Source organism: Rutilus rutilus (assembly GCF_951802725.1).
Source record: "Rutilus rutilus genome assembly, chromosome: 22".
Lineage (NCBI taxonomy): Eukaryota > Metazoa > Chordata > Actinopteri > Cypriniformes > Leuciscidae > Rutilus > Rutilus rutilus.
Window position 1 is genome coordinate 3,710,352 of NC_140227.1, and position 24,113 is coordinate 3,734,464.

General features: G+C 39.8%; 2 protein-coding genes across 4 annotated transcripts in view; both read left to right on the forward strand.

The window, feature by feature from the left end:
• mapk14b (mitogen-activated protein kinase 14b) overlaps positions 1 to 8,597 on the forward strand; it is a 33,124-nt gene extending 24,527 nt beyond the window's left edge. Inside the window, exons 9-12 of one of the 2 annotated variants that reach the window (XM_084395188.1) lie at positions 681 to 760; positions 4,200 to 4,278; positions 6,380 to 6,553; positions 6,642 to 8,597. In XM_084395188.1, coding sequence (XP_084251314.1) covers positions 681 to 760; positions 4,200 to 4,278; positions 6,380 to 6,553; positions 6,642 to 6,709 — 401 coding nt within the window. In that variant the 3' untranslated portion in view covers positions 6,710 to 8,597. Of the gene's footprint in view, positions 1 to 680; positions 761 to 2,871; positions 2,952 to 4,199; positions 4,279 to 6,379; positions 6,554 to 6,641 lie in introns of both variants that reach the window. The other variant, XM_084395189.1, reaches the window with a different exon arrangement.
• A 714-nt stretch (positions 8,598 to 9,311) lies between these two features.
• srpk1b (SRSF protein kinase 1b) overlaps positions 9,312 to 24,113 on the forward strand; it is a 51,064-nt gene continuing 36,262 nt past the window's right edge. The window contains exons 1-2 of one of the 2 annotated variants that reach the window (XM_084394836.1): positions 9,312 to 9,427; positions 10,542 to 10,596. In XM_084394836.1, coding sequence (XP_084250962.1) covers positions 9,415 to 9,427; positions 10,542 to 10,596 — 68 coding nt within the window. In that variant the 5' untranslated portion in view covers positions 9,312 to 9,414. Of the gene's footprint in view, positions 9,428 to 10,541; positions 10,597 to 13,357; positions 13,880 to 24,113 lie in introns of those variants that run through there. The other variant, XM_084394835.1, reaches the window with a different exon arrangement.

A 24,113-nucleotide genomic window follows, 5' to 3' on the forward strand; every position in this document is an offset into this window, starting at 1 on the left:
TTTGGCTATTTGTATGGTCGAATTGAATCATCAGCAGCAAAGACAATGGTTAATAAAGTGAGATTAAATACATAAAGTATATTTGGGTTATTTAACGTTCAATAATTGCAGGTTTGCGTAATATTCTGAATTTGCATTTCACTGTTCAACTTCATACTGAATCTGTTTTTGTCCAAGTGGGATGAGTAAATTAGTCTAGAACTACAATAACCATCATGTTCACACACAGCACACACAACGAACTTGGCGACAGGAGAGGCGTGAGCCAGTAAATTGGGGGAAAAAAATGAACTCTGATAGTTTGTTGTAAATTTAAAAGTAATGCATTGCTTTACTAGTTACTTGAAAAAAGTAATCTGATTACGTAACTCGCATTATTCGTAATGCGTTACCCCGACACTAATTCAGTCAGGTAAGTGTGCTAGCTAAGTTCTGCTATGCTAACTTGCTCAATGAAGCAGTTGAAGGATCTGAGAAGTCTTGAAAGCTCCATACATAATGCATGTTGGCTTTGAACCAATCATGGCTCAGTTTTATTTCTAGCTTTATCCCATTTTCCTGTGCTGTTTTTATTCTTTAGTTTAAAAAATCATTTTGTTATCACCCCCCGCCCCCCCCCCCAAGTCCCTGCTTTCATAGTCACCCCATTCCCTGCATTTTCCTTTATTTTGCTCTTAAAGATATTGATCAGTTGAAGCTTATCATGATGCTCGTCGGAACCCCAGGGCCAGAGTTCTTGATGAAAGTCTCTTCGGAGTCTGTGAGTTTTTCTGTTCTGCCTGAGTTTGACTCCCTCTGTGTCGCAATGACGGCCTGACGCTCTGTTCTGCTTTCTTCACTCACCCTGATCACACTTCATGCATGTCGCATCATTTTTTCCCTTTCTTTTTCACTGGCATGAACTACTAGTTATGCAATCACCTTAAAATAGTCAGTAGTAGTCAGACAGCTGGCAGAAGAATTTGCAAAATCGACCCATGATTACGAGTGGCTTTCTTAATTCTCGCTCTCATGCGTCCTGCACTTCCTGTTGTATTTCCTGTGTCTGTCTTAACCCTGGATTTGATTAACATGGGGTGCATGCACTGCAAAAAAACATCTTGCTCAGTTTTTTTCTCTTGTTTTCCAGTACAGATGTCTAAACATTCTTTAATCATGATACATTTACCTGAAAAGCAAAATGACAGAAGATATTAGGTATTGTTTTCTGGAAAATGTATCTAAATTTTAGTATGAATATGTTAGCCTTAAGAGTTCTATGAGCTAATGTGCTCCGAAACAGACAAAATTCGCATTTAGAAGATATAAGCATTCAAAACGTACAGTCTCTCACTTCCGCCAATATGGATCGACGATTTTGATGACATCACTCTGCACTTCAGCGCTCATCAGATTTTTTTTGTCCAATCAAATGCTCTCTAGAATCTGAAGTCCCGCCCCTACATTATAAATCAGTCATTTGTTCACACGTTTACTATTTTCTACATGGTGAATGGCACATAGTGCACTATATAGGGGATAGAGAGTGTAAATATGCTTTACATTGTCACGCGAACCGCCACAGCTCCGGTCCAGAGACACGATAGCACAGGGCGGATCATGACCTTTTAGGACCCATTTGAATTCTACGCAGAATGCTGTTTTTTTGAAGCAATATGGAGGAGATTAGCAGGAAAAACGTTTAGACGGACTCGGCATTATAAACCTCACTGACGAGTAGAGCCATGGAACTTTGTTCACATGATTCTGTTTACTGTATGTGAAAATGAAAATGTGAAATGTAATGTAATGAAATGTAAAGCCACTGAAACGCTATTGGCTATTTTTAAAAAGGGGAGGAGCTTCTCTGTGTCCCGCCCTGTCTTCCTGTTTCAGTGGAAATGACGTCAACACATTAAAGGCACACTATGCAGTTTCCGTTTTTCTCTAGAGTCGCTGTGGAGTACTTGTTTTTAACGTTACTGTCGTAAATACCACTCGCGCAGAGCCGTCTCTGCACTCTTCCGACCGCGCTTTCTTAGTTTTCTTCATCGTAAAGCAAGTCGAGATTCTTGTGAGATTTGTCGGGGCGCCACCTCTCAAACTTGCATTGCTGGTTTTGCCAGCGGCGTCCCTCCCCCCCTGCTTTGCTATCGGGATGATTCGCCCTACTACGAGTTCGTTTACCATCGAAATGATTTCGAAGCTGTTATATTAAGGTACAAATCTTGCATAGTGTGCCTTTAAATAACGCTGCATGTTTCAAGGCTCTTCAGTGGGCCTTTAAAACAAGAAAACATCTGCCAATGGGTCAAAAAATAAACTTGTTTTCCCTTCGAATCAAGTTTATTTTTCTGACCCTGTTGGCAGAAACCGTTTTAAGCAGATTTTGACACATTTGCGATCGTATTTTCTCCCCTACTGTGACGTATATCCCAGTAAAACGGCTTTTGGAATAAGAACAAATAGGGCGGGGCTTGATTTTGTCCGTGGGGAATTGATTGGATGGTTGTGGTTTGCTATTGGTGGATCTCATGTGAGTGACAGGTTGCCCCGCCCTCGCACCATTAAACACATCATCAGAGCGCCAAAGCTATTTTCATGAAAGATTACGAGGCACATGCATTTATGATGTACACATATAAATCATTTATAATAAATGCAATATTTTATGCAATAGCATACTACAATATTTGATAAAAATGTAGATTTTAGTTGTCATTTTGCTTTTCAAGTAAATGTATCTCCAGTTTTTCCCTTCTTAAATGAGCTCATCATTAAGCCGCAACGTAAAGCAACCAAAGATAGCAGCAGCTGCATTGTTCTCCTGTTTGTCCACTCATTTTTGTGAGTGTATTTGAACCGTACACCCCTTGACCTGGGTTCCCCAAGATATAAACCAGCTTCAGCAGATAATGCGACTGACGGGAACCCCGCCGGCCTCTCTAATAAGCCGGATGCCGAGCCACGAGGTGAGCGCACGGACCCTCTCCGAACTCCTCCAGACCCGGCCGCTCTGGAATGAGTGACTCAGTTTCCCCCATGTGACTCTTTTCTGTTTGCCCTGGGTCGTTTTTAATTTTCCAAACCACTCCCAACCTTTCCCAACCACTGCCTGCTTTTCGTTTAACCTGACCTTTAGGATATACCTAATTTGTGCCCACAGCACTGAGCTTTAAGGCGAATGCCGCCACTCTTTAAACCCAGGCATGCAATGAGTTTTAGACTGCTTAAGCTCTAACATACAATGTCGAATGTTCCATGTAGTAAACAATAGATGCAGTGTTTGTTCAACATGCAGTAGCGCTGGTCTGTATTGTCTGAGGTCCGCTGGAAAACACCAGGTCCTGATCGAGATTTCAACGGAAATATTATGTTTGTGTACAACAGAAAATGGCACCCAAAAATGTTTAGACACACTTTAAAAATATCTGACTGTCAATGCGTTAAATATCAATGACATTTATGGATTTTTTAGTGTGCAGATATTTTTGAGGAACTGTATATTAAGATAACTCTTAATCTCAGAGCGCTGCAGTGATTTATGTATTTTTGTAGGCCATCCCGTAAGTTCCCGTCACCCTGGTTCCCTTACAAAAAAAAGGTTTTTTGTTTTTTTTCATTGGATTTTTGCAGAAAATAAGCTCTATGACCAACAAAAGTTCATAATTCTTACATGATAATCTTTACAAATGAACACAACTTGAATGCAATTGGTAGAAGTAAAGAGCTAAACGTAGGCTATAAACGAACTACACCACAGTCACGTGACTTCAACGGCACCATCACTAAGTTTCCGACAACTCTTTATTTTCCATGAAAAGTTCAAGTTGTAATAGTTTAAGAAGTGGACAAACTTTTGCTCTACTTTTGTAGTCCCATTTAGACACTTGTTAACAATCGCCTTTTTCAAGGCAAGTTAGGGGTTTTAGTGATGTAGAATAAAACATGAAAGTATCTTGAGCTTGTGTTCACCACAGACCTTCAGGCATTTAACCAAAAACTCATTGATTTCGGGACTTTCGGGACTGGACTAGTTAAATGCTAACTTGTTTCCGGGTTTTGGCCTTTAGAAATACGTAATCCCTGCAGCATTCTACTGTCGTCATGCTTTTCTCTTAGCCGTCTTTGTTTGCTTTACTTTGCCCTCAATTTTGTCCTTATTTTGACTCATTAATAATAATGTGTAATCCTTTAATGTTATGTTTTTTAATCAACAGGCAAGGAACTACATCAATTCTCTTCCTTACATGCCCAAAAGGAGCTTTGCAGATGTGTTTATTGGTGCAAATCCATTAGGTAACAATTCTGCCTTTCTATACAATGATGAAAACCCCGTTCCACTGAAACTCATTCGGCTGAAATCCAGACATCTTTCAGAACCGGCTGTCAAAGTTAATGTGTGAAGTTAAGAGTATTTAACATGTTTACAGAGTCATTACCATTCTTTTCAGTCAAAAGTTATTAATCACATTTATTTTATTCTACTGACCACCCAATTTGTAACTATTAGAAATATAAAAAATAAAGTCAATATATTCTGAATAATATGCACGACTTACAGTCACCTAAAGGATTATTAGGAACACCTGTTCAGTTTCTCATTAATGCAATTATCTAATCAAGCAATCACATGGAAGTTGCTTCAATGCATTTAGGGGTGTGGTCCTGGTCAAGACAATCTCCTGAACTCCAAACTGAATGTCAGAATGGGAAAGAAAGGTGATTTAAGCAATTTTAAGCGTGGCATGGTTGTTGGTGCCAGAGGGGCCGGTCTGAGTATTTCACAATCTGCTCAGTTACTGGGATTTTCACGCACAACCATTTCTAGGGTTTACAAAGAATGGTGTGAAAAGGGAAAAACATCCAGTATGCGGCAGTCCTGTGGGCGAAAATGCCTTGTTGATGCTAGAGGTCAGAGGAGAATGGGCCGACTGATTCAAGCTGATAGAAGAGCAACTTTGACTGAAATAACCACTCGTTACAACCGAGGTATGCAGCAAAGCATTTGTGAAGCCACAACACGCACAACCTTGAGGCGGATGGGCTACAACAGCAGAAGACCCCACCGGGTACCACTCATCTCCACTACAAATAGGAAAAAGAGGCTACAATTTGCACGAGCTCACCAAAATTGGACAGTTGAAGACTGGAAAAACGTTGCCTGGTCTGATGAGTGTCGATTTCTGTTGAGACATTCAGATGGTAGAGTCAGAATTTGGCGTAAACAGAATGAGAACATGGATCCATCATGCCTTGTTACCACTGTGCAGGCTGGTGGTGGTGGTGTAATGGTGTGGGGGATGTTTTCTTGGCACACTTTAGGCCCCTTAGTGCCAATTGGGCATCGTTTAAATGCCACGGCCTACCTGAGCATTGTTTCTGACCATGTCCATCCCTTTATGACCACCATGTACCCATCCTCTGATGGCTACTTCCAGCAGGATAATGCACCATGTCACAAAGCTCGAATCATTTCAAATTGGTTTCTTGAACATGACAATGAGTTCACTGTACTAAAATGGCCCCCACAGTCACCAGATCTCAACCCAATAGAGCATCTTTGGGATGTGGTGGAACGGGAGCTTCGTGCCCTGGATGTGCATCCCACAAATCTCCATCAACTGCAAGATGCTATCCTATCAATATGGGCCAACATTTCTAAAGAATGCTTTCAGCACCTTGTTGAATCAATGCCACGTAGAATTAAGGCAGTTCTGAAGGCGAAAGGGGGTCAAACACAGTATTAGTATGGTGTTCCTAATAATCCTTTAGGTGAGTGTATAACTTTGGGGTGAATAAGAATTGTTTGTTTTTTTAAAAGACACTAAAAGGATGCATTAAATTAATCAAATGTGACCATTAAGACATTTATAATGATACAATAGCTTTCTATTTCAAATAATGCTGTTCATTTGTACTCAAAAATAGAATAAAAAGCATAATTACATGCAACTAATCATAAACCAAACTCTAATCCTAACCCTGTAGTAAGTACTTGTAGCTAATTAGTATTACTCTGTATAATTATACTGTAACACGGACACCTTAAAATAAAGTGTAACCAAAAAATTTATTTTTGAAACATGTTGTCTTTATAATTTCACAATTAATAACTCACACAGTATTTTATGCATGATCATATTTAGCTGGAATCCCTTTTTTTCCCATCTTGAAAAACATTGACAGCCAATCAGAATCCTTCCTGCATCTTAATATGCTTTTGATACTGCATTTAGAATGAACTTAAATATACATCAAACAAACTCACACATATAACATTTGTAAAGATCATTTTTTAAATGACCACATCGATTCTAATGGAAGCAACGTTAATATTGTGCCATCGTAAACTCACGAGAGTGATTATAAATGCTGCTTGTTGTGTTTTGTGTTTCAGCTGTGGACCTGCTGGAGAAGATGCTGGTTCTGGACACGGATAAACGGATCACCGCGTCAGATTCTCTCGCGCACCCGTACTTCTCCCAGTATCACGACCCAGACGACGAGCCCGAGGCAGAACCGTACGACCAGAGCTTCGAGAGTCGCGATCTAGAGATCGAAGAGTGGAAACGTAAGCCTGCGCATTCGATTTCTCAAGAGAGCTTTGACCTCTTGAAAATGACCTCTCCGTGATGTAACGCCAGTGTCTTTGCCCACAGGGCTCACGTACGAGGCGGTGGTGAGCTTCGAGCCTCCGATGTTCGACGGAGACGAGATGGAGGCGTGAGGAGAATCACGGAGGACCTTCGGCCGTACAGGAAAATGACATTCAAGTGCCTGCCATCATCAAGTCCATGCCTTCACACACGCTCGGGAAAAAAACATGCAAACTTTCCAAAAGGACACAGAGAATGTAATGTTTTGTGCCCTGTGCCCCGGTAAAATGAACTGCTTTTTAAAAAAAATTGAGAAAAAATTTGCATTCTCATGCAAAACAAATTCATATCAGCATTTTAAACATTTAATGTTCTTTCTCTGGGGAAGTGAAACGTTTACCTCCAAACTCCGCTTGCAGCCTATACGATAAACAAAGGCCAGAGAAATTCTGTACTGTCAGAATACTACGTTTTAGATATGTAAATAAAATGGCACAGCTGTATATACATGGAAATAATGTGCACCGACAGTTTTATTTAGTATTTGCAGCGAAGCACACATCACAGAATGTGACCTGCATTATAAATAGCAAGTGAACGAACTAAAGAGTGAATCCGAACACGTAAAGAGATTGTAATTACTATTTAGTGCTGTGTGTAGAATGTAAACAGACGCAGTGTTCTTCTGCCGACCGCATCAGGAACAGGAATGAAATATCAATACATGCTTGTTCTTGTACATATATATGGGAAAATATTTAGATATTGGTGCTCAGTGCGAAAACTCTCACGATTTTTTTTTTTACATTAAAATGTTATGGATGAATCCTCTTTAGAATACACAAACCCAAAATCAGAAGAAAAAAGCTAAATATAAGAAACCAACGGCTATTTTGAGAACCAATAATAATGTTGTTATATTATTAATATATATAAATGATTCATTCATTTTACCTCACGACAGGGTGCTCATTACCGTAATGCAACAAAATCTCATTGCTGTAATAGAGTGGATAAAAATTCGATTTATTATTTCAATGGTACATTATTTTGGCCATCATGATAGTATTTGTTGTAATGCTTTTATTTAATACAGATTTAAATTTGAAATGAAAAAAAGTCTTGTTGCGGTAATGAGACTCGGCATTGAGAATAATGGATTTAAAAGAAGAAAAATCATGGAAGGCTTATCAAAATGCAGAAGGTTTTAAAGATATGCTTCCTTTTTATACATATATATATATATATTATTTTATTTTGGGGTTAAATGTGATTTGGACATGTTTATGTGCGATCCATCCTTTTTATCTGCCTGCTTTCCCCCAGAATTAACTCCTTTTTAAAAGGCAGCTGATCCTCTAGCTAGACTAGAGCGTAGTTTCTCTCCCAGCCGGTTTCCTTCATTCATTATTTATGCAAATTAAGAGAAATGGGTTTGAACAGTAAGTTAACGTGAACAGAACAACTCTACGAGCGAGAGACGGTTGCATTATGGCCCACAATAAAATGATTCCCCTTTATTATTGTTTGCCCTGGGAAAGATACACAGCCTGGAAGTTCATGTTTGCAAAAATGAAAGAACCTGAGCCAATATTCTGCTTTTCCACTGATCTTGATTTAACAGCCCAGACTAGAAGACCGTCATCACGAATGTGTTTTCTCAAGCGCAGCCGGCATCTAACTTATTGTATCAGTTGTTTAAGATTATTTTTAAGGTGTTTTCTTTTTCACTGTATATTATCACTTAATTTTATTCAGCAATATTTTCTGTGTTGAGCATGTATTGTTATATGTGAGGCGGGGTGTGTATTTATGCGCATTTTACAGTTTTCTGAGGAGTGGAGAATCACTAAACGTGTCAATCAGTTTGTCGCATGGAACCATTTTACATAGAAAAGAGATCATTGTATCACTTTTTTGTGCATTTAACACGTTTTTCTTTAGTCACCCATAAGTTATGTGGTCTGTGAACAACCACTGCTATACAGAAATAAAGGCAATTATTTTTCACAACACTCATTCTGTGCTATTTCTTTTGCACATAACGGTTTTATATTTTAAAACAATATTGAAATACTGCATTTCAAAGAGGAATAAATGTAGAGTTGCATCAGTACTTAAACTATTCTTTGAAAACACTGCCGCCAAGTGGTAATTTCTCATAGCACAAGGTGTGGAATACTGTTACGTAAAAGTGAATGTATTGAAGAACCATTGCAATTATAAGACATTTTTTAACCTCTCGTGACACCAAAGGTAAACTCAAAGAAATTAGTAAAATAAGGTGATGAGAGTAGGCTTCTTTGTAAAATGTATGCAGAATACAATGTGTGTTTAGAGTATGTTCTCGCTATTGTAGCCCTGAGGGGAAATAAAAAATACAATTAACTGAACACATGTGTGACAACGTGCACAGCATAGATGTGGGGCAAGTTGTCACAATAGCAAACTGCACTGATGCTGATTTTGAGAAGAATGTTTTTTGTCTGAATGATGCACTACTTACACATCTACCACAACATATCTGTTTTTAAAACTATTGTATTATTGACTATGCAATAGCTTTTCTGCTGATTTAATATATATTTTAAATCGTTGGCTGGATCATTCAATGGTCCCTTGTTTACCCAACAGTGATTATAAACCTAACTCGACTTTTTGACTCCAAACCTTGTGGCATCTTCTCTATGCGCGCGACTCGTGTCGTGTGTACATGTGGGTGTGATTGTGATACTGTACTTCTGTTGTTTGGTTCAGTTGTTGTTTGGGCAAGTTTTGTGCGCATGCGCGGACCGTTACATGTGAGTGAATCTGAGCTCTTAGCCGCCGGTGCAGCATGGAAAGGAAAGGTGAGCATCAAAACGACTAAATTACTGTCCTCCAAAATAGTTTGTATCAACAGTACACATGTAAATAGAAATAAACATCGCACCCAGACTGAATCATATCCGTGTTGTGAACAGGCGCGCTATGAGAGGTGCTAGTGTGTTTGACAAGAGACAAAGCCCATGTGTGTTTAGCTGTTGCTAATATAACAACAGTAACGTTACTCCAGCTTTAACGTGCATGAACATCTGCTCATATTACACGGAATATCTGGACGTTTGTTGCTTATTTATGGATATATGTTGCGTGTTTCTGATTTGCTGTTTGTTGTTGTTATATTCTTGTAGCCTCGTTCGCGTGAGCCTCTGCTAGCTGAACTTTCTCTTGTTTTGGCTCGTAAAAAAAAAAATACGATATGTTAATCGTAAAAAAAAATTATTTTAATGAAAGTAAATCAGTGCTGTGATTATTGAAAACTCTCGTTTTGATGTTGTTTGTGTCGTCAAAATGCTAACAGCGCAAACTGATAACGTTAAGCCGCCAAAACTTACAAATGAATCAATTAAAATATTTTACTGATCATGTTTTCCGGCAAATTATTGACTACTGTAAAACTTTAATAACACAATTGGGCATATTGGAACAATATAATAAGATTTTCAAATATTTTTCCGTCGTTTTGTTTCATATTGTTGATGACAGTTTTGGTTCAAATGAATATCTGTAGTAAGTTACTGTGTTTTCTTGAAAACTAACGTTAGGTACGTTAACACTTTATTTTCAATGGTCCACTTTTGACTTAAACTTAACTTTGCAAGTACATGTCAGCTTATTCTACTAACCCGAACCCTAAACTAACAGTGTAGTAATATAATTAATGAAATTTAGTTGACATGTAAAGTTACTCATAGTTAGTAGAATGTCTAAAGTCGACCATCATAATAAAGTGTAACCGAAAACTATGATTATTGATTACCATGTTTTGGTTTTGTGGCGACATAAAAAAGATGTCCTAAATAATACTGGTCTCATAACATGAAAGATATTACTTTCAGCTGTAACATACATAGAAGACTAGCATGCTTACTTGCATATTATTATTTGCGTGCTCAGATAAATTCTTCTGTTTTCTGACAGTACTTGCACTTCAGGCGAGGAAGAAAAGGACCAAAACCAAGAAACCCTGCAAAAAGTGAGTAAATCCAGTTTGTATACGTATATTTCTCAATATGAAGTCATGAAAAGACTCCAAGGAGATCGGAACATGATTCAAAAACATCAGTGGGTGGAAAGTAATAATAATTTTAATGAGTTTACATTTATTAAGAGTTCTGGAAATTCAGAATCACTCTACTCAAAAAACGCTCACAAGTCAGCAAAAAAAAAAGATCACAACAAAGTGACAAATGCTATTCTGTTTGAAGTCAATGGAGAAGATATTGAAGATGAAGATGAATAAACTCTGAAGCAACAGCTCTATAAGCCATTTAAAGGGATAGACGAATACAGTCGGTGTTATATTAAAAAATCTCCTGGCTAAATATGGATATTTTTCTTACACGAACGCATGGCTTCACTTCAGAAGGCCTTTATTAACCCACCAGAGCAGTGTGGATTTAATTTTATCATGGATGGATGCACTTTGATGGCCGATCACTGCCATTATAAAGCTTGGTGTGCCAGGACATTTTTTATATAACTGCGATTGTATTCGTCTGAAAGAAGAAAGTCATATACACCTAGGATGGCTTGAGGGTGAGTAAATCATGAGGTAAATAAAAAATTTGGGTGATCTAACCCAGTGGTTCTCAATCCTGGTCCTGGGAACCCACTGCTCTGCACAATTTATATGTCTCCTTTATCTGACACACCCAGTTCAGTTCATAGAGCTCTTTCCTAACGAGCTGATGATCTGATTCAGGTGTGTTAAATGAGGGAGACATACAAACTGTGCAGAGCAGTGGGTCCCCAGGACCAGGATTGAGAACCACTGATCTAACCTAACAGCTAACAGGCCTTTTTTGTTTTTGATGAATGAAAAGCATCATTTATTTATTTTAGGTTAGAGATTCTTAAATTCAAAGAATCAGTCTTTTAGTTTATGCTGTTTTTTTAGTTTTGTTTTTGCGAAACATTAAATGTAGTTTGATATAGTTGACTGTTCTTTACCGTGGTGTGACGGATTATAAAATGATTCTCAATGCAACCTTTGCTCCAATTCTTTTATTAATAATAGTTACTATAATAATACTTCCAATATATATATTTTTATTTTATCTTTGTTGCAGGAGATGCAAATAACAAACAGCAGAGCAAATACAAGATTAAAAAGAAACGAGCAGTAAGAATACAGACATTAATTAATTGTCACGTCTAGCTAAAATAACTATCAGTATTAAAACACCCTAACTAAACTATGCTGACTAACCAGATAAACAAATCACTCTCTCCTAAAACTAGTGTCTCTAATACAACTGGAAATCCTACGTTCTCCCTTTTTTACATTCACTAAAGACAAAGCCGACTGTGTTTACGTGAATACGTAAAGACTATGTCTCGCCAAGACATATTTTTAAATAACTTGTGTATGCCGCTAAAGAGAACTGAATTCGGGATCGCATGCTGTCACGCGTCAGCGTGAGTAACGCATTGAGTTCTTTTTCGTGGCTTATTGCGCTTAATAACTAATTTTACCATCAAGCACTCATTCATGCATGGTCTTTTCGTAAAAACCAAAAGCGCAAAAAAAAGTGGTTTGCTTCCGAAGGACATACACAACTTTATATTTATATATAATAAGACAAGGCTCGAAATTGCGACCATTTTGGTCGCATATGCTCCTGAAATGTAATCTGTATGACCTAAAAATATATTTGGGAGCATTTGTGCGAGTACAAATAATGGTTGTGGTGCGACCTGTTTTCAGAAGTTGCGATTAACATGACGTATGCAAATGACAAATCATGTGCCAATATCATCGAGGTGAGATGATATAGAGCCAGAAGACCAAGTTTCAAATCCTGGCCACGGGATGTGTAAAGCCCCAGTGATTGTTGGTGGTGTTTTTAAATAAATGAAATCTGTTCATATTTAATTTGTTGTTGTGATGCTCAGTAATTTTTGGTGGTGCTCCTCACTTTTTGAAGTTGGGAGCACCAGTGCTACCAAGTAAAAAAGTTAATTTTGAGCCCTGAGAGTAGCCTACTTTTTTACAATAAAACAGTACATTATGATATGATAGACCTATTTCATTGTGTAAAAAAAAAAAATCTTGTTTTTATGCATCGATGCAATATTGTTCACATCAGCACTACGATGCATCGTAAAACCGTACAGCTCCAGTTAAATTAAAACTTAAATTTTGGTATTAAAAAACAAAAAATTATGTTATGTTTTTGTCGATTTGTGTCTCTGACAGTTGTAGCTTTCACTTTGAACGTGCTTAAGTGTTGTTTTGCGTGAACTATTCCTATTATCATTCTAAGAATTTCATTTTAAAGTCAGTCTTACATGTCTTGAGTTTAATATGTTAAACAATCCAATCAAAGAGCCACGGTCTTCTTGTGGCTACATCCGATGCTCCAGTTGGTGCTCATATGGGTGAGCAGGTTTGAGTCTGGCCGCTACATATGTTGATCCAATTCTCTCTTCTCATGCCCGTTTTTCCCTGTCACCTCTTCACTGTCTGTCTCGTAAAATAATAACAATGATAATAAAACGCTTAAGAATCAGAGAACCAAACGTAATGGAGATCAATAGCAAAAATACATCCTAAAATTCTGGGGCCAGATGATGATCATGTAAACTGAAGAAATACAGTGTGTGTGTAAGTGTGTTCCTCTGTTAAATACTGGACGACAGCTTGCCTGCCCTGAAGAGAGCTGTTACATAACAGTGCTTTGTGACATCCATCAAGCCTGATGCGTTTTATTCTCTTATTCTCTCTCACACACACACACACACACTTTCATCTACTGACTGCTCAGGTGAAGCACGAGCAGAAGGGAAAATGCCCTCTGGGGTCTGCTTGTGTCCTTGAAATACGACATGTCAGATGGACAGAACCTTCGGCCCGGCCCTTCTGCAGGAGAGAGGCGGGGTATATGGCTTTTCTTCATGAGCCTCTACAAAATCTGTCATCGACGTCCCCTCTCCTCCTGCGCTGCGTTTATGCCACACCGTGTTCGGCGAGAGTGAGTTTTCACTCACTTATCACCCTCCTCCTCTGCTCCTGTTTCTCTTGCCCTCCCTCCTGTGCTGCCTTGTTTTCCAGTCGGATCGGTAGTGTTGAGGCGGCCAGTGAGCGGAGAGCAGGCAGGCACACTCTGGGAGAGAGAAAGTCACATCTGTGGTTCAACTCTGGCTCACACAATACCGTCCTGCCCCGTGCTGTCCTCCTCTGCCATGTGGCTCCTGGATTGGATCTTTTCGCTCAACACAGCTGTGGTGAAACTAGCCAGCGGTCTGAGGTGCAAGTGAGTGCATCTGTGTGTGTGTGTGTGTGTGTGTGTGGACAGCAAAGACTGTAAGCTGAGGTGGCACTGCTGACTTATTGATGTTGGATTCATTTTTAATCAGACAGCTGATGTGCTCAGGCAAGGTATGGGTTAGATTAGTCTTTTGTGACATGTTTGCGCCGAGGAAGCGGGACGGGTTTGCAGGGCTAATATGGGTGTTAGATCCTCTTTGCTGGTGTGACAGATGTATGCAACTTCGCTGACCACCTCTTTCTGTCATGCATCCTGCCAAAGTGGGATTCAACCCTTGTGTTTTGCACCCTTGTGTTCCCTTGAAGTTGTCTCTCCAGGTGTGTACACCCTGTCTGGCACTGTGCGCAAGTTGTGGTGCAGTGCTGGAAAACTTAAAGGGCTGGTATCACAGTTCTGTCTGCAGTCAACTGCACTGGGATTTGCCTAGCAGTGTGGATGCTCATTATGTAAGCTGTATCCTCCACAACTGCAGCACTGGGGTCTGGAAGACTGCGGATGACAGATAGTGTGGCTCTCAGCGAGGACTGCTTGAAACCAAATCAGGTCACTGTTTTGGGGAGCTGTGTGCCATGCAGATGCTGCACTGGCCTCTTTAGCAGGGGCGGTTCCTGTTCTGAGTTACTTGACCGATCAACTCTGTAAAGTCTTGAGATTGCCAAATCTGTATTTGAAGATGCCAGGGTGCTTAGTGGGCCTTTCTTATTACTATTACTATTGCTTAGGGTCAGGGATTTGAAGGAACCGCTAACCTTAAGCAATTAAACCAAGGTGTGTAAATTGGCTAATTTGTACAACATGAATCAAACCTTAAGTCGTGCAACTTGAGCCTCTAGAGGTGTGCTAGCATTTTTCTATGCAATCAACAGGAAACAGGTGAAAATTGAAGGGAGGACCAGAACATCTTAGAAAAACCAGTGTTGTGCTCTTGGAGGTAGGGCTGCACGATATTGAAGAAAAATGCGATAACTCATTAAATAATGCGATATTCAATATACGATAATGCTTAAAGTGTGTAAAATGAACTTAAATTATCTTTAAAATGTATTTAAAATTATATAACCTACATACTTGTTTCACATTCTTTTTGTGACAAGAAAACATCCCTACAACTTGTGAAAGTGAACATCAGTGTTTTACTGTAGCATAAGAAGTGTTATTTTAACATCAGTGTAAACCACGGGGTTCAGGTTATCCTACATTAGGTTTACTTAACAGAAACTGAATAATCAAATGTAAAAATAAAACACTGCTTAGTTTTCACTGTATGAATTAAATATATACACTGATTCTTATTAAAGCTACAAAAATTATTCAGCCAAGAGCAGTGAGTGATTTTCTCTGTCTTTTGTTCATGACCGCAGTTATTGCAAGGCTTTGCGATATGCATATTGCGATATATACATTCGCGATATTTCGATATATTGTGCAGCCCTACTTGGAGAGCCACTTTTGGAGTTTAGCTTCAGGTTGGTCCATTAGACCTTCCTGGAACATTCAGTTGATCCTGAAGTTCTTGATTAACTGGTTCATGTGTGTCTAATTAGGTTTGGAGCTACACTCTTCAGGTTGGTGACGCTCCAGGAACAGGATTGGACCCGGTCATAGACTTGAAGGGATAGTTCAAAAATTAAAATTCATCAAAATGTCATCATTTACCGACCCTCTACGGACACATTGAAGCTCGAGTTGCCATTAGCTAGTTTTTATTTTTTATTTTTTTACTCGCCAGACTTTTTACATGGAATGTAAATGAAAAAAATTCATATAAATATAAAATAAATTTCTATCATTATTAAAGACAAGTAAAATCTGTAATAAAATAAGAATAATTAATCAAACTAAATGCAATGGCCCAAACAAACACAAAAGAACAAAGATACAAATGAAATAAAGTGCTTTTCAGTAATTAACAGTAGTTAAATACAGATTAGGTACTGAAATTGAATAAAGTAGGCCTAATCAAATGTAAAATAACACTACATAGTCTTCACTTTATAATTAAAGCCCCACTAGGTAAGATTTCCGTTTTGGTCAAACAACGACCCCTACAGTCGCTGTGGAATACTTGTAATTAACGTTACTGTCGTAAATACCACTCACGCAGCAGTCTCTTCACTCACGGCCTGATCCCCTGTATACCGGTCCCTGTTCAGTCGGATGGAAGCTATAACGAGTGGAAATAAGGTGTGGCCCCTTTAAGAGCTGCGCGCGCCCTGTTGAACTGGCAGTCTGTATTGTATGTGCGCCTCGAACACCCCGTAAGCGGGTTGTTTCTGTTTGATGCTCATTCTTGTCCTATTTTTGTCTATCAAGTAATGCTGTGGACGGTAGAACATGTGACAGACAGTTACACGAGTTCGATTGGGGAATAAACACAACGCGTTACAAATCGTCGGACATCGAACAAGCACAGCTAGCCTCTGAAGATGTCTACTAATCCATCAACAAGAACGCCAGGTGCTTTTTAGCTCACACCAACCAGTGAAAGCTTGTCCGAGTGATGTACAATATAAGCAATATAACGTTATTTACAAGTCCAACAGCATGTGAGGACGTGTTGTGGGAAGTGAGGTAGCAGTAGCCTTTGCCGTAAAGCAGTCGAATTTTGTAGTTCTTTTTGTGCTGCTCGGGTTACTACCCGAAACCCGAAGTTTTAAAGTACGATTAAAAACGATACAGACCCCGTCAGGCTATGGCAGACGTGTCATTCAACCTATTTTAAGTCGATGTACCATCACAAGAGTCTTGGAAATATACTATGAAGGTTGAAAAGTTACCTAGTGCTGCTTTAAAATATAGATGAATCCTTATTACAGTTACAATAGTTACTCAGTCAAGAGCTGTGAGTCTTTTGTCGTTTGATTAACAGTAAAAACACTGCAGCAGGAATATTAGGCTGTTGTCACTTTAGGTTAATGCATGGATCCAATATACTGATACTGTTATACATGCATTTTCTTTCACACTTGCGTTGTCTTTCTCGACTGTTTACGTTCACTTAATACTAGGGATGCTAACGATTAATCGGCGATCGATTAATTGTCGATAATAGTTTAATCGCTAAAACTTACCAATGGTTGATTTAAGCAAGGTCATCATCAGAGTGCGTAGTTTTGAGGTGTGTGTGGACTCATGCTATGAAAATAGAGCTTCTAATATGTCAGCAAATTTAAAAGCACTTAAAGTCATCATGAAATCAAAATTAACCCTATTTACTTTGTTAGCGCACATTACTAGACTTGTGGTGAACAATTAATCCGTGCAAGTTAATACACACACAAAAAAAGTTTGATCTATCTAAAAATTTGCTTTCGCTCTGGAATGGCGTTCCTTCTCTGATGACATCAGTTTGACGGCTTGGGTTGAATATCCTTAACCACTCCCCTGCAACCGTCAGCTTTCTATGAGCGAGGGATAGAGAGGAGGTGCACTAAAGTAAAACCCTGCCATCTATTCAATATTCCGTTTTACGTGGAAATGCGTCACAACACCGGAGAAAAGTCGATTGTTTCACGGGGACTTTAAGTGATGGTCATGTTCCCTATATTCACGGTAAAGCCAAGCTTCTAAGGGCGTTTTCACACCTTGAAAGTCCGCACCAAGGTCCAAACCAAAGGTCATGTTTTGATACATTGTATACATTCGGTTAGTTTTGGATTGGTTTCACATTGCAATTATGCGAGCGCACTAAAGAACTTTACATGACGTACTTGCGTCCTGTCGTCATCATCTATATGGGCTGCATCTTGACATTGATTGGTTTGTAAACGGACGTGCGTCTGACGTCAGCGTGTTGTCAACTCGGTGGGTAACTTAGACAAGAATGAATGAACAGACGCATATCGTTGCCACTATACTGTTATTATTACAGCATTACTCCCTGCAGCACCAACTATACTCGAGGCTTGTTCAAATTCGCCAAATGAACGTCCTCGTTGTGCAAACATTTTATCGTCGCCAGCAGGACAAGTGTGTGTGTGCGTGTGAAGCAGCTGGAAGAAACGCTGTGGGCAGGACTGACAGATCTGCACATAAATATTCTTCTTCAGTTGTTTAGGCTACGCGGGAACCACCGGAACTTCCTGTAAATGGTCTGAAAGTCCGAACCATACAGAAAATGCTTTCACACTAGAAACAAACCAAACCGTTGTTCATTTTGATCCGGACCGAGACTACCTCTTTTTGTCGGATCATTTCCTGTTTGGTCCGGACCGTGGTCCAGGGGAGGTTTCACACCTGTCATTTTGATTCGGATCAAACTGAAAAATCTGAAAATCCGGACCAAACAAGGTAGGTGTGAAAGGGCCCTAAGCTTTAAAACAACACCTATTTTGTGTTGGTTAAGCAAGTGGTTGCTAATAACATGATAACTTAGTAACACCCCACAAACTGGGGTTTGAAAAGTGGTCATAAACATAGGCGAAGTTTACCTGAGTCAGGAGACGGTCAACACTGCTGCTCATTTCCCATGTTATTATATCAGGCTACCAGCTAAGTTCAACCATTAAAACATTTTAAACAATTTTCAGCTCAAAACTCACTTTCAGGCATCAGGAGGAAGAAATATATTTATATGCGATGCTAAAGGCTACTTATGCTAACCATTGCGATAATAAATACATACATGTTTATGGAAAATACCAGATACTGCTTAAAGAACATAGACAAATCATATATGATTAAAATGGTGTATTTATTTGGTTTCATGTTTTATCTGACTCTTCCCTCCCTGTGCCTTTGTTGATACCAGACTAATGCATCCGCATGTCATAAAAAAACAAACTCTGGTTAACCTGTATAACTCATAACTCCTGTTTTCTTCTCGTGAGCTTCCTCTGTTGCTCTGGCTGAGAGGATAACAGTATAGTGAGACACTTAATATTCAACAGTATTATTGATCTGCCTACATTGACACCATTAAATGAGACCTGAACTGAGCTGGACAATGACATCACTGTTTCTCCAGAGCGGCTGTGCACAAATGAACTAAATTAATAACTTTTTTACAACAAAAGTGAACCATCACTGAACTTACTTAATTTGGACTATGATGCTATCTTCTTCTAGATCTGCTGTACAGCAGAAACAAACTTTGTTGCATTACTTTCCTGTTATCACTGTAAAGCTGCTTTGAAACAATTTGTATTGTAAAAAGCGCTATTTATATAAATAAAGGTGACTTGACAGGAGAGATCACTCAAACTTGCTCAGAAAATGTATAAATACTCACTGTTTCTAAAGAAATGTATGATATTTTATCAATATTTTATCAATATTTTTCTAATTGTGTAAGCCTTTGGACTTAAAAGCCGTAATGGAGTTTGTTTTGTGCATTATTTTGACCACAAATAAATGGAAGCAGGTGCAACTGAATAGGGATGTGATCTCTTTTTATGTGAAAGGGTGAATAAATACCAGTTTGATTCAGCATGATTGATGTGCACTCCTAACACAAATTAACATATTACTGTCACTGTAACATTTTTATTGTAAAACGTTCGCTTCTTTCATGCTCAATTTGCAGTCTAGCTAGTTTTCAGGAAATGGTGGAGTTTAGGGTTGTGCCGACATCACGATCGTGATGCCACGCCCCCCACCCTGTCAGACCAGCCCAGTCTCACGGCAGTTTGTGAAGTCGTCACATAATTTAATCTATTGATTCGTGTACACGGACTCGTTTATCTGTTGTTGTTTTTTCGTGATGGTCAGCACGATTCCGTAGCATTAAGAGCGAGTATTATGAAAGGCCTAAAATCCGGTTGGTTGTGGTGGTGGATGGGAGCCTGGCTAACGTCAGACCTAGTCTCATTGAGACGTGGTCTGGGAACCACATGTTCATTTTCTCATATTTGAGGCGTGGTTTACGAATGCCCAGAGCCGTTTATTGGGTGCTACGAATGTCTGTCAAATGCACCTGTACGTAGCTCATAGCCAATCGTTTCAATTATACCAGATGACGTATGTAGAGCGACAGAAATTCGACGAGGAAGAAGACGATGGGTCAGAGATTTATGTGTACACGATGGCGTTCAGCAACTATTGCCGTTTGTGCAAGACAAACAATGAGGGTAGAAGGTATGTATGGTGCTGCGTTCCAGTCCACTTTTAGCGAACTTCCCTAAGCACTTCCCCTCGGGGGAATCCCCGCCGCCATTTTGAAGTGCGTTCCACTTCGTGAAGTGGACGAGGGAAGTTAAGATGGACTCGATTTTGACCGAGGGAGCGAGTTACTTCATATGTACACTTCAGGCACCTATATGTCCCACAATGCAGTACGATTGTGACGTCACCACAGATCTCATCTAATCACCACCACAACAAACAACTCAATGATATATTAATTCAAAAATTGTTTTTATTGAAAACAATCCAAACACCATATATACATTTGGATGCTGCATTAAACAAATTCTTAAAGGGAAAACAAATGTAAATAATAAATCAACTACACAGACTATTCCAAGTGATCAAGGGCTTAGGACGTTCCAATTCAGCCCATTGCAGTTTCCGCCAGTAGTGGGCACTCGCAATGGCGTACATCCGAGTGAACGAGACGGCGGGAAGTTAGCAAGTGAAGGGCATGACAATTTTGGACTGGAACGCAGCCTAGATATAAACAAACTGCTTCGGTGTGTCGCATAGACGTCGTCATCGTCTTACTGCTCCCTCCCCGTTCTGTGATTGGTCCCCACGCTGAGGCGGAAATCTGGTCCATGGAATCCAGGCTGCCTAGCAGCGTGAATAAAATCGCGCTGCTCGCAAGGCAGCATGGGGAAACCCAGGCTAGGTGGATGGGTCAAACAACACAGGACTTTCACCCAGGAGACAGGGGATCCAACCGAAACCCAACCGTCCCGTTCTTCTTTTCCTAAACCCAACCGTCTAGTTGCTCTTTTTCCAAACCCAACCGTCCCGTTCTTCTTTTCCTAAACCCAACCGTCCAGTTGTTCTTTTTCCAAACTCAACCGTCCCGTTCTTCTTTTCCTAAACCCAACCGTCCAGTTGTTCTTTTCCTAAACCCAACCGTCCAGTTGTTCTTTTCCTAAACCCAACCGTCCCGTTGTTCTTTTCCTAAACCCAACCATTCCGTTGTTCTTTTCCTAAACCCAACCGTCCCGTTCTTCTTTTCCTAAACCCAACCGTCCAGTTGTTCTTTTTCCAAACTCAACCATTCCGTTGTTCTTTTCCTAAACCCAACCGTCCAGTTGTTCTTTTCCTAAACCCAACCGTCCAGTTGTTCTTTTCCTAAACCCAACCGTCCAGTTGTTCTTTTCCTAAACCCAACCGTCCCGTTGTTCTTTTCCTAAACCCAACCGTCCAGTTGTTCTTTTCCTAAACCCAACCGTCCCGTTGTTCTTTTCCTAAACCCAACCATTCCGTTGTTCTTTTCCTAAACCCAACTGTCCAGTTGTTCTTTTCCTAAACCCAACCGTCCCGTTGTTCTTTTTCCAAACCCAACCATTCCGTTGTTCTTTTCCTAAACCCAACCGTCCAGTTGTTCTTTTCCTAAACCCAACCGTCCAGTTGTTCTTTTCCTAAACCCAACCGTCCCGTTGTTCTTTTTCCAAACCCAACCATTCCGTTGTTCTTTTCCTAAACCCAACCGTCCAGTTGTTCTTTTCCTAAACCCAACCGTCCCGTTGTTCTTTTTCCAAACCCAACCATTCCGTTCTTCTTTTCCTAAACCCAACCGTCCAGTTGTTCTTTTTCCAAACCCAACCATTCCGTTGTTCTTTTCCTAAACCCAACCGTCCCGTTGTTCTTTTCCTAAACCCAACCGTCCAGTTGTTCTTTTCCTAAACCCAACCATCCCGTTGTTCTTTTCCTAAACCCAACCATTCCGTTGTTCTTTTCCTAAACCCAACCGTCCCGTTCTTCTTTTCCTAAACCCAACCGTGTTAAGGGGCCGTGTGTTCATTTCACGGAATTCTTCTGTGGCCCATCGGCGATTCTTGCAAAGCTGTATAGAGCCTCTCTGCTGTAGCCCGACTGGTAGAAAGAATCGTGCTACTTTTTTCCCCCCCTTACGTGCAACCTATTGGAAAGCCCGGATGAGTAATTAATTGGGTTAGTAAAATAATGAAATGATAGTTTTTAAGTAGAAAAAAATATTTATGTAAAGACATATAGTAAAATAAAAAGTGCTTACTGGATCCGCTGATAGACGCCTGCTTTGAAACACTCCCGTGTGTATCTGTGTAAGTGCTCTGTGAAGAGTGCCAAAGATGTCTATTTACAACATGTTTGTCCCATCAATGGTATAAAAGCTGAAAGTGTGTCCAGACTTTGAACTTAAACATGGCTGGGGCATCTATTATTTTACTCACACTGCCTGTCCGCCATCCCATTAAAAACCTCTTTTTCTTAGGCTAGTTAACTTATGTTCATGTTTCCCTCATTCATGTGTTGCTCGAGGAGCGATGAAGTAGCGATGCTGCAAACAGGGAAATCTATTTAGAGCGCCTTATTTTATTAATTAAAATATCGATACTTGGCGCCAGCGTATTGATTCTCGTATCGCATGGAGAAGGACAATGATATATCGCTCTATCGATATTTTGTTCTACTTCTGTTACAGCTTAGTATCATGTCTGTAACTTTTGCATGGGAAATATGCACAAGGAGCAGAGTTTCCAGTTGGGGTTGGGTTATTTGGCACAAAACCATAGAAATGGAAACCAAGTGTCCGTCTGTGTGTAGTGTCGCTGTTGCAGCTGGTTAGGAAACAGTGTTAGAGTTATGAAATGCATGTGCTAATGTAAAACACACACACTCACTGAATCAGCAGAGACTGATGTGCTGTCATCATGTCCTATGATAACCTCTCTCTCTCTCTCTCTCTCTCTCTCTCTCTCTCTCTCTCTCTCTCTCTCTCTCTCTCTCTCTCTCTCTCTCTCTCTCTCTCTCTCTCTCTCTCTCTCTCTCTCTCTCTCTCTCTCTCTCTCTCTCTCTCTCTCTCTCTCTCTCTCTGGTTAGTACAGATTGCATAACACAGCAGGTTAAATCTAGCATGCCCAATGATGATCAGTTAACTGCAACTCTCAGACCGCAAGCTAATTCATCAGTTTTAATGACACCCTCTCATTGTCTAATAAAGCTTGACTGAAAAAATAAATGCTTGGTTACTTGTTTAGCACACTGCAGAGTGGCATAGATGCAGTACAGACAGTATGCAGTTTTGCATTGTAGTGTAAAGTGTTATACTGCATTATAATGCATGTATTTACCCAAAGATAATGTTAAAGGGCCCCTGTTATGGATTTTTGCAAATGGCCTTTCATGTAGTGTGTAACATAGCATAGCTCTAAGTGAATGAAAACATCCTGCAAAGTTTTAAATCTGAAAGTGCACCGTATATAAAGTTATTGTTTTTCGAAAGTAAGAGTCGACTGTGAGTCAATGAAATGAAATTGTTTTTCAAACGAGTCATAAGCCGTTTCGTTGTGACGTCAAGACGAAACATTAGCATATTGCCCGCCCACTTATGCTGTGCGCGCAGACACCCGGGAAAACTTGAACCTCAAACGGTTGTTTTTCACTGCCCAAGGACGAGCATGTGAAGAATCAGTGGTTAAAGTTAATCTTTACCACGATATCACAGCAGTACAACATCTCATAATGTACCTCAAACTGAGTAGTGTATCACTGAGAAACACTGAGTCCTGCTCGAGTCGTCCTTGCGATGGAGGTTCAGGTTCAATAACTAGTTCTTCCAATGTTTCATCATCGGACTCGCGCTCGCATTGATATGGTAAAATCGACGTCATAGTTTGTTACTGTCTTTAGTTTACGCTGTAGGATGCCTCAGGACAGCTGACGTTGTTATGGCAATGGGCATTATTGTTTTCGTATGCGCCGCGGTAAACCAATCACAACAGACTGAGCTGTCTGGCCAATCAGAGCAGAGTAGCTTGCGGAAAGGCGGGATTTAGAGAGATTGATTCATCTGACGAGTCGTTTGAGAATCATTGAAAATGTGGTGATGTGCAAATGTATATTATGAGGAAATTAAACAGTTTTTTGACCTTTTGATGCATGTAAACCTGTTGCAGGAGACTCCAAAACAACAGACTTAAGTATAACTGGCATTCATTGGTTAATTAACTGTAAATGCTGAGCTACCTGTTTTGTAGTGGAACATAATAAAGCATCTGGTTGGGACTCATATAGCTTAACGAAAATCATTTGGAGTTTTTGTTACCTTTTACAAGCTTATGTT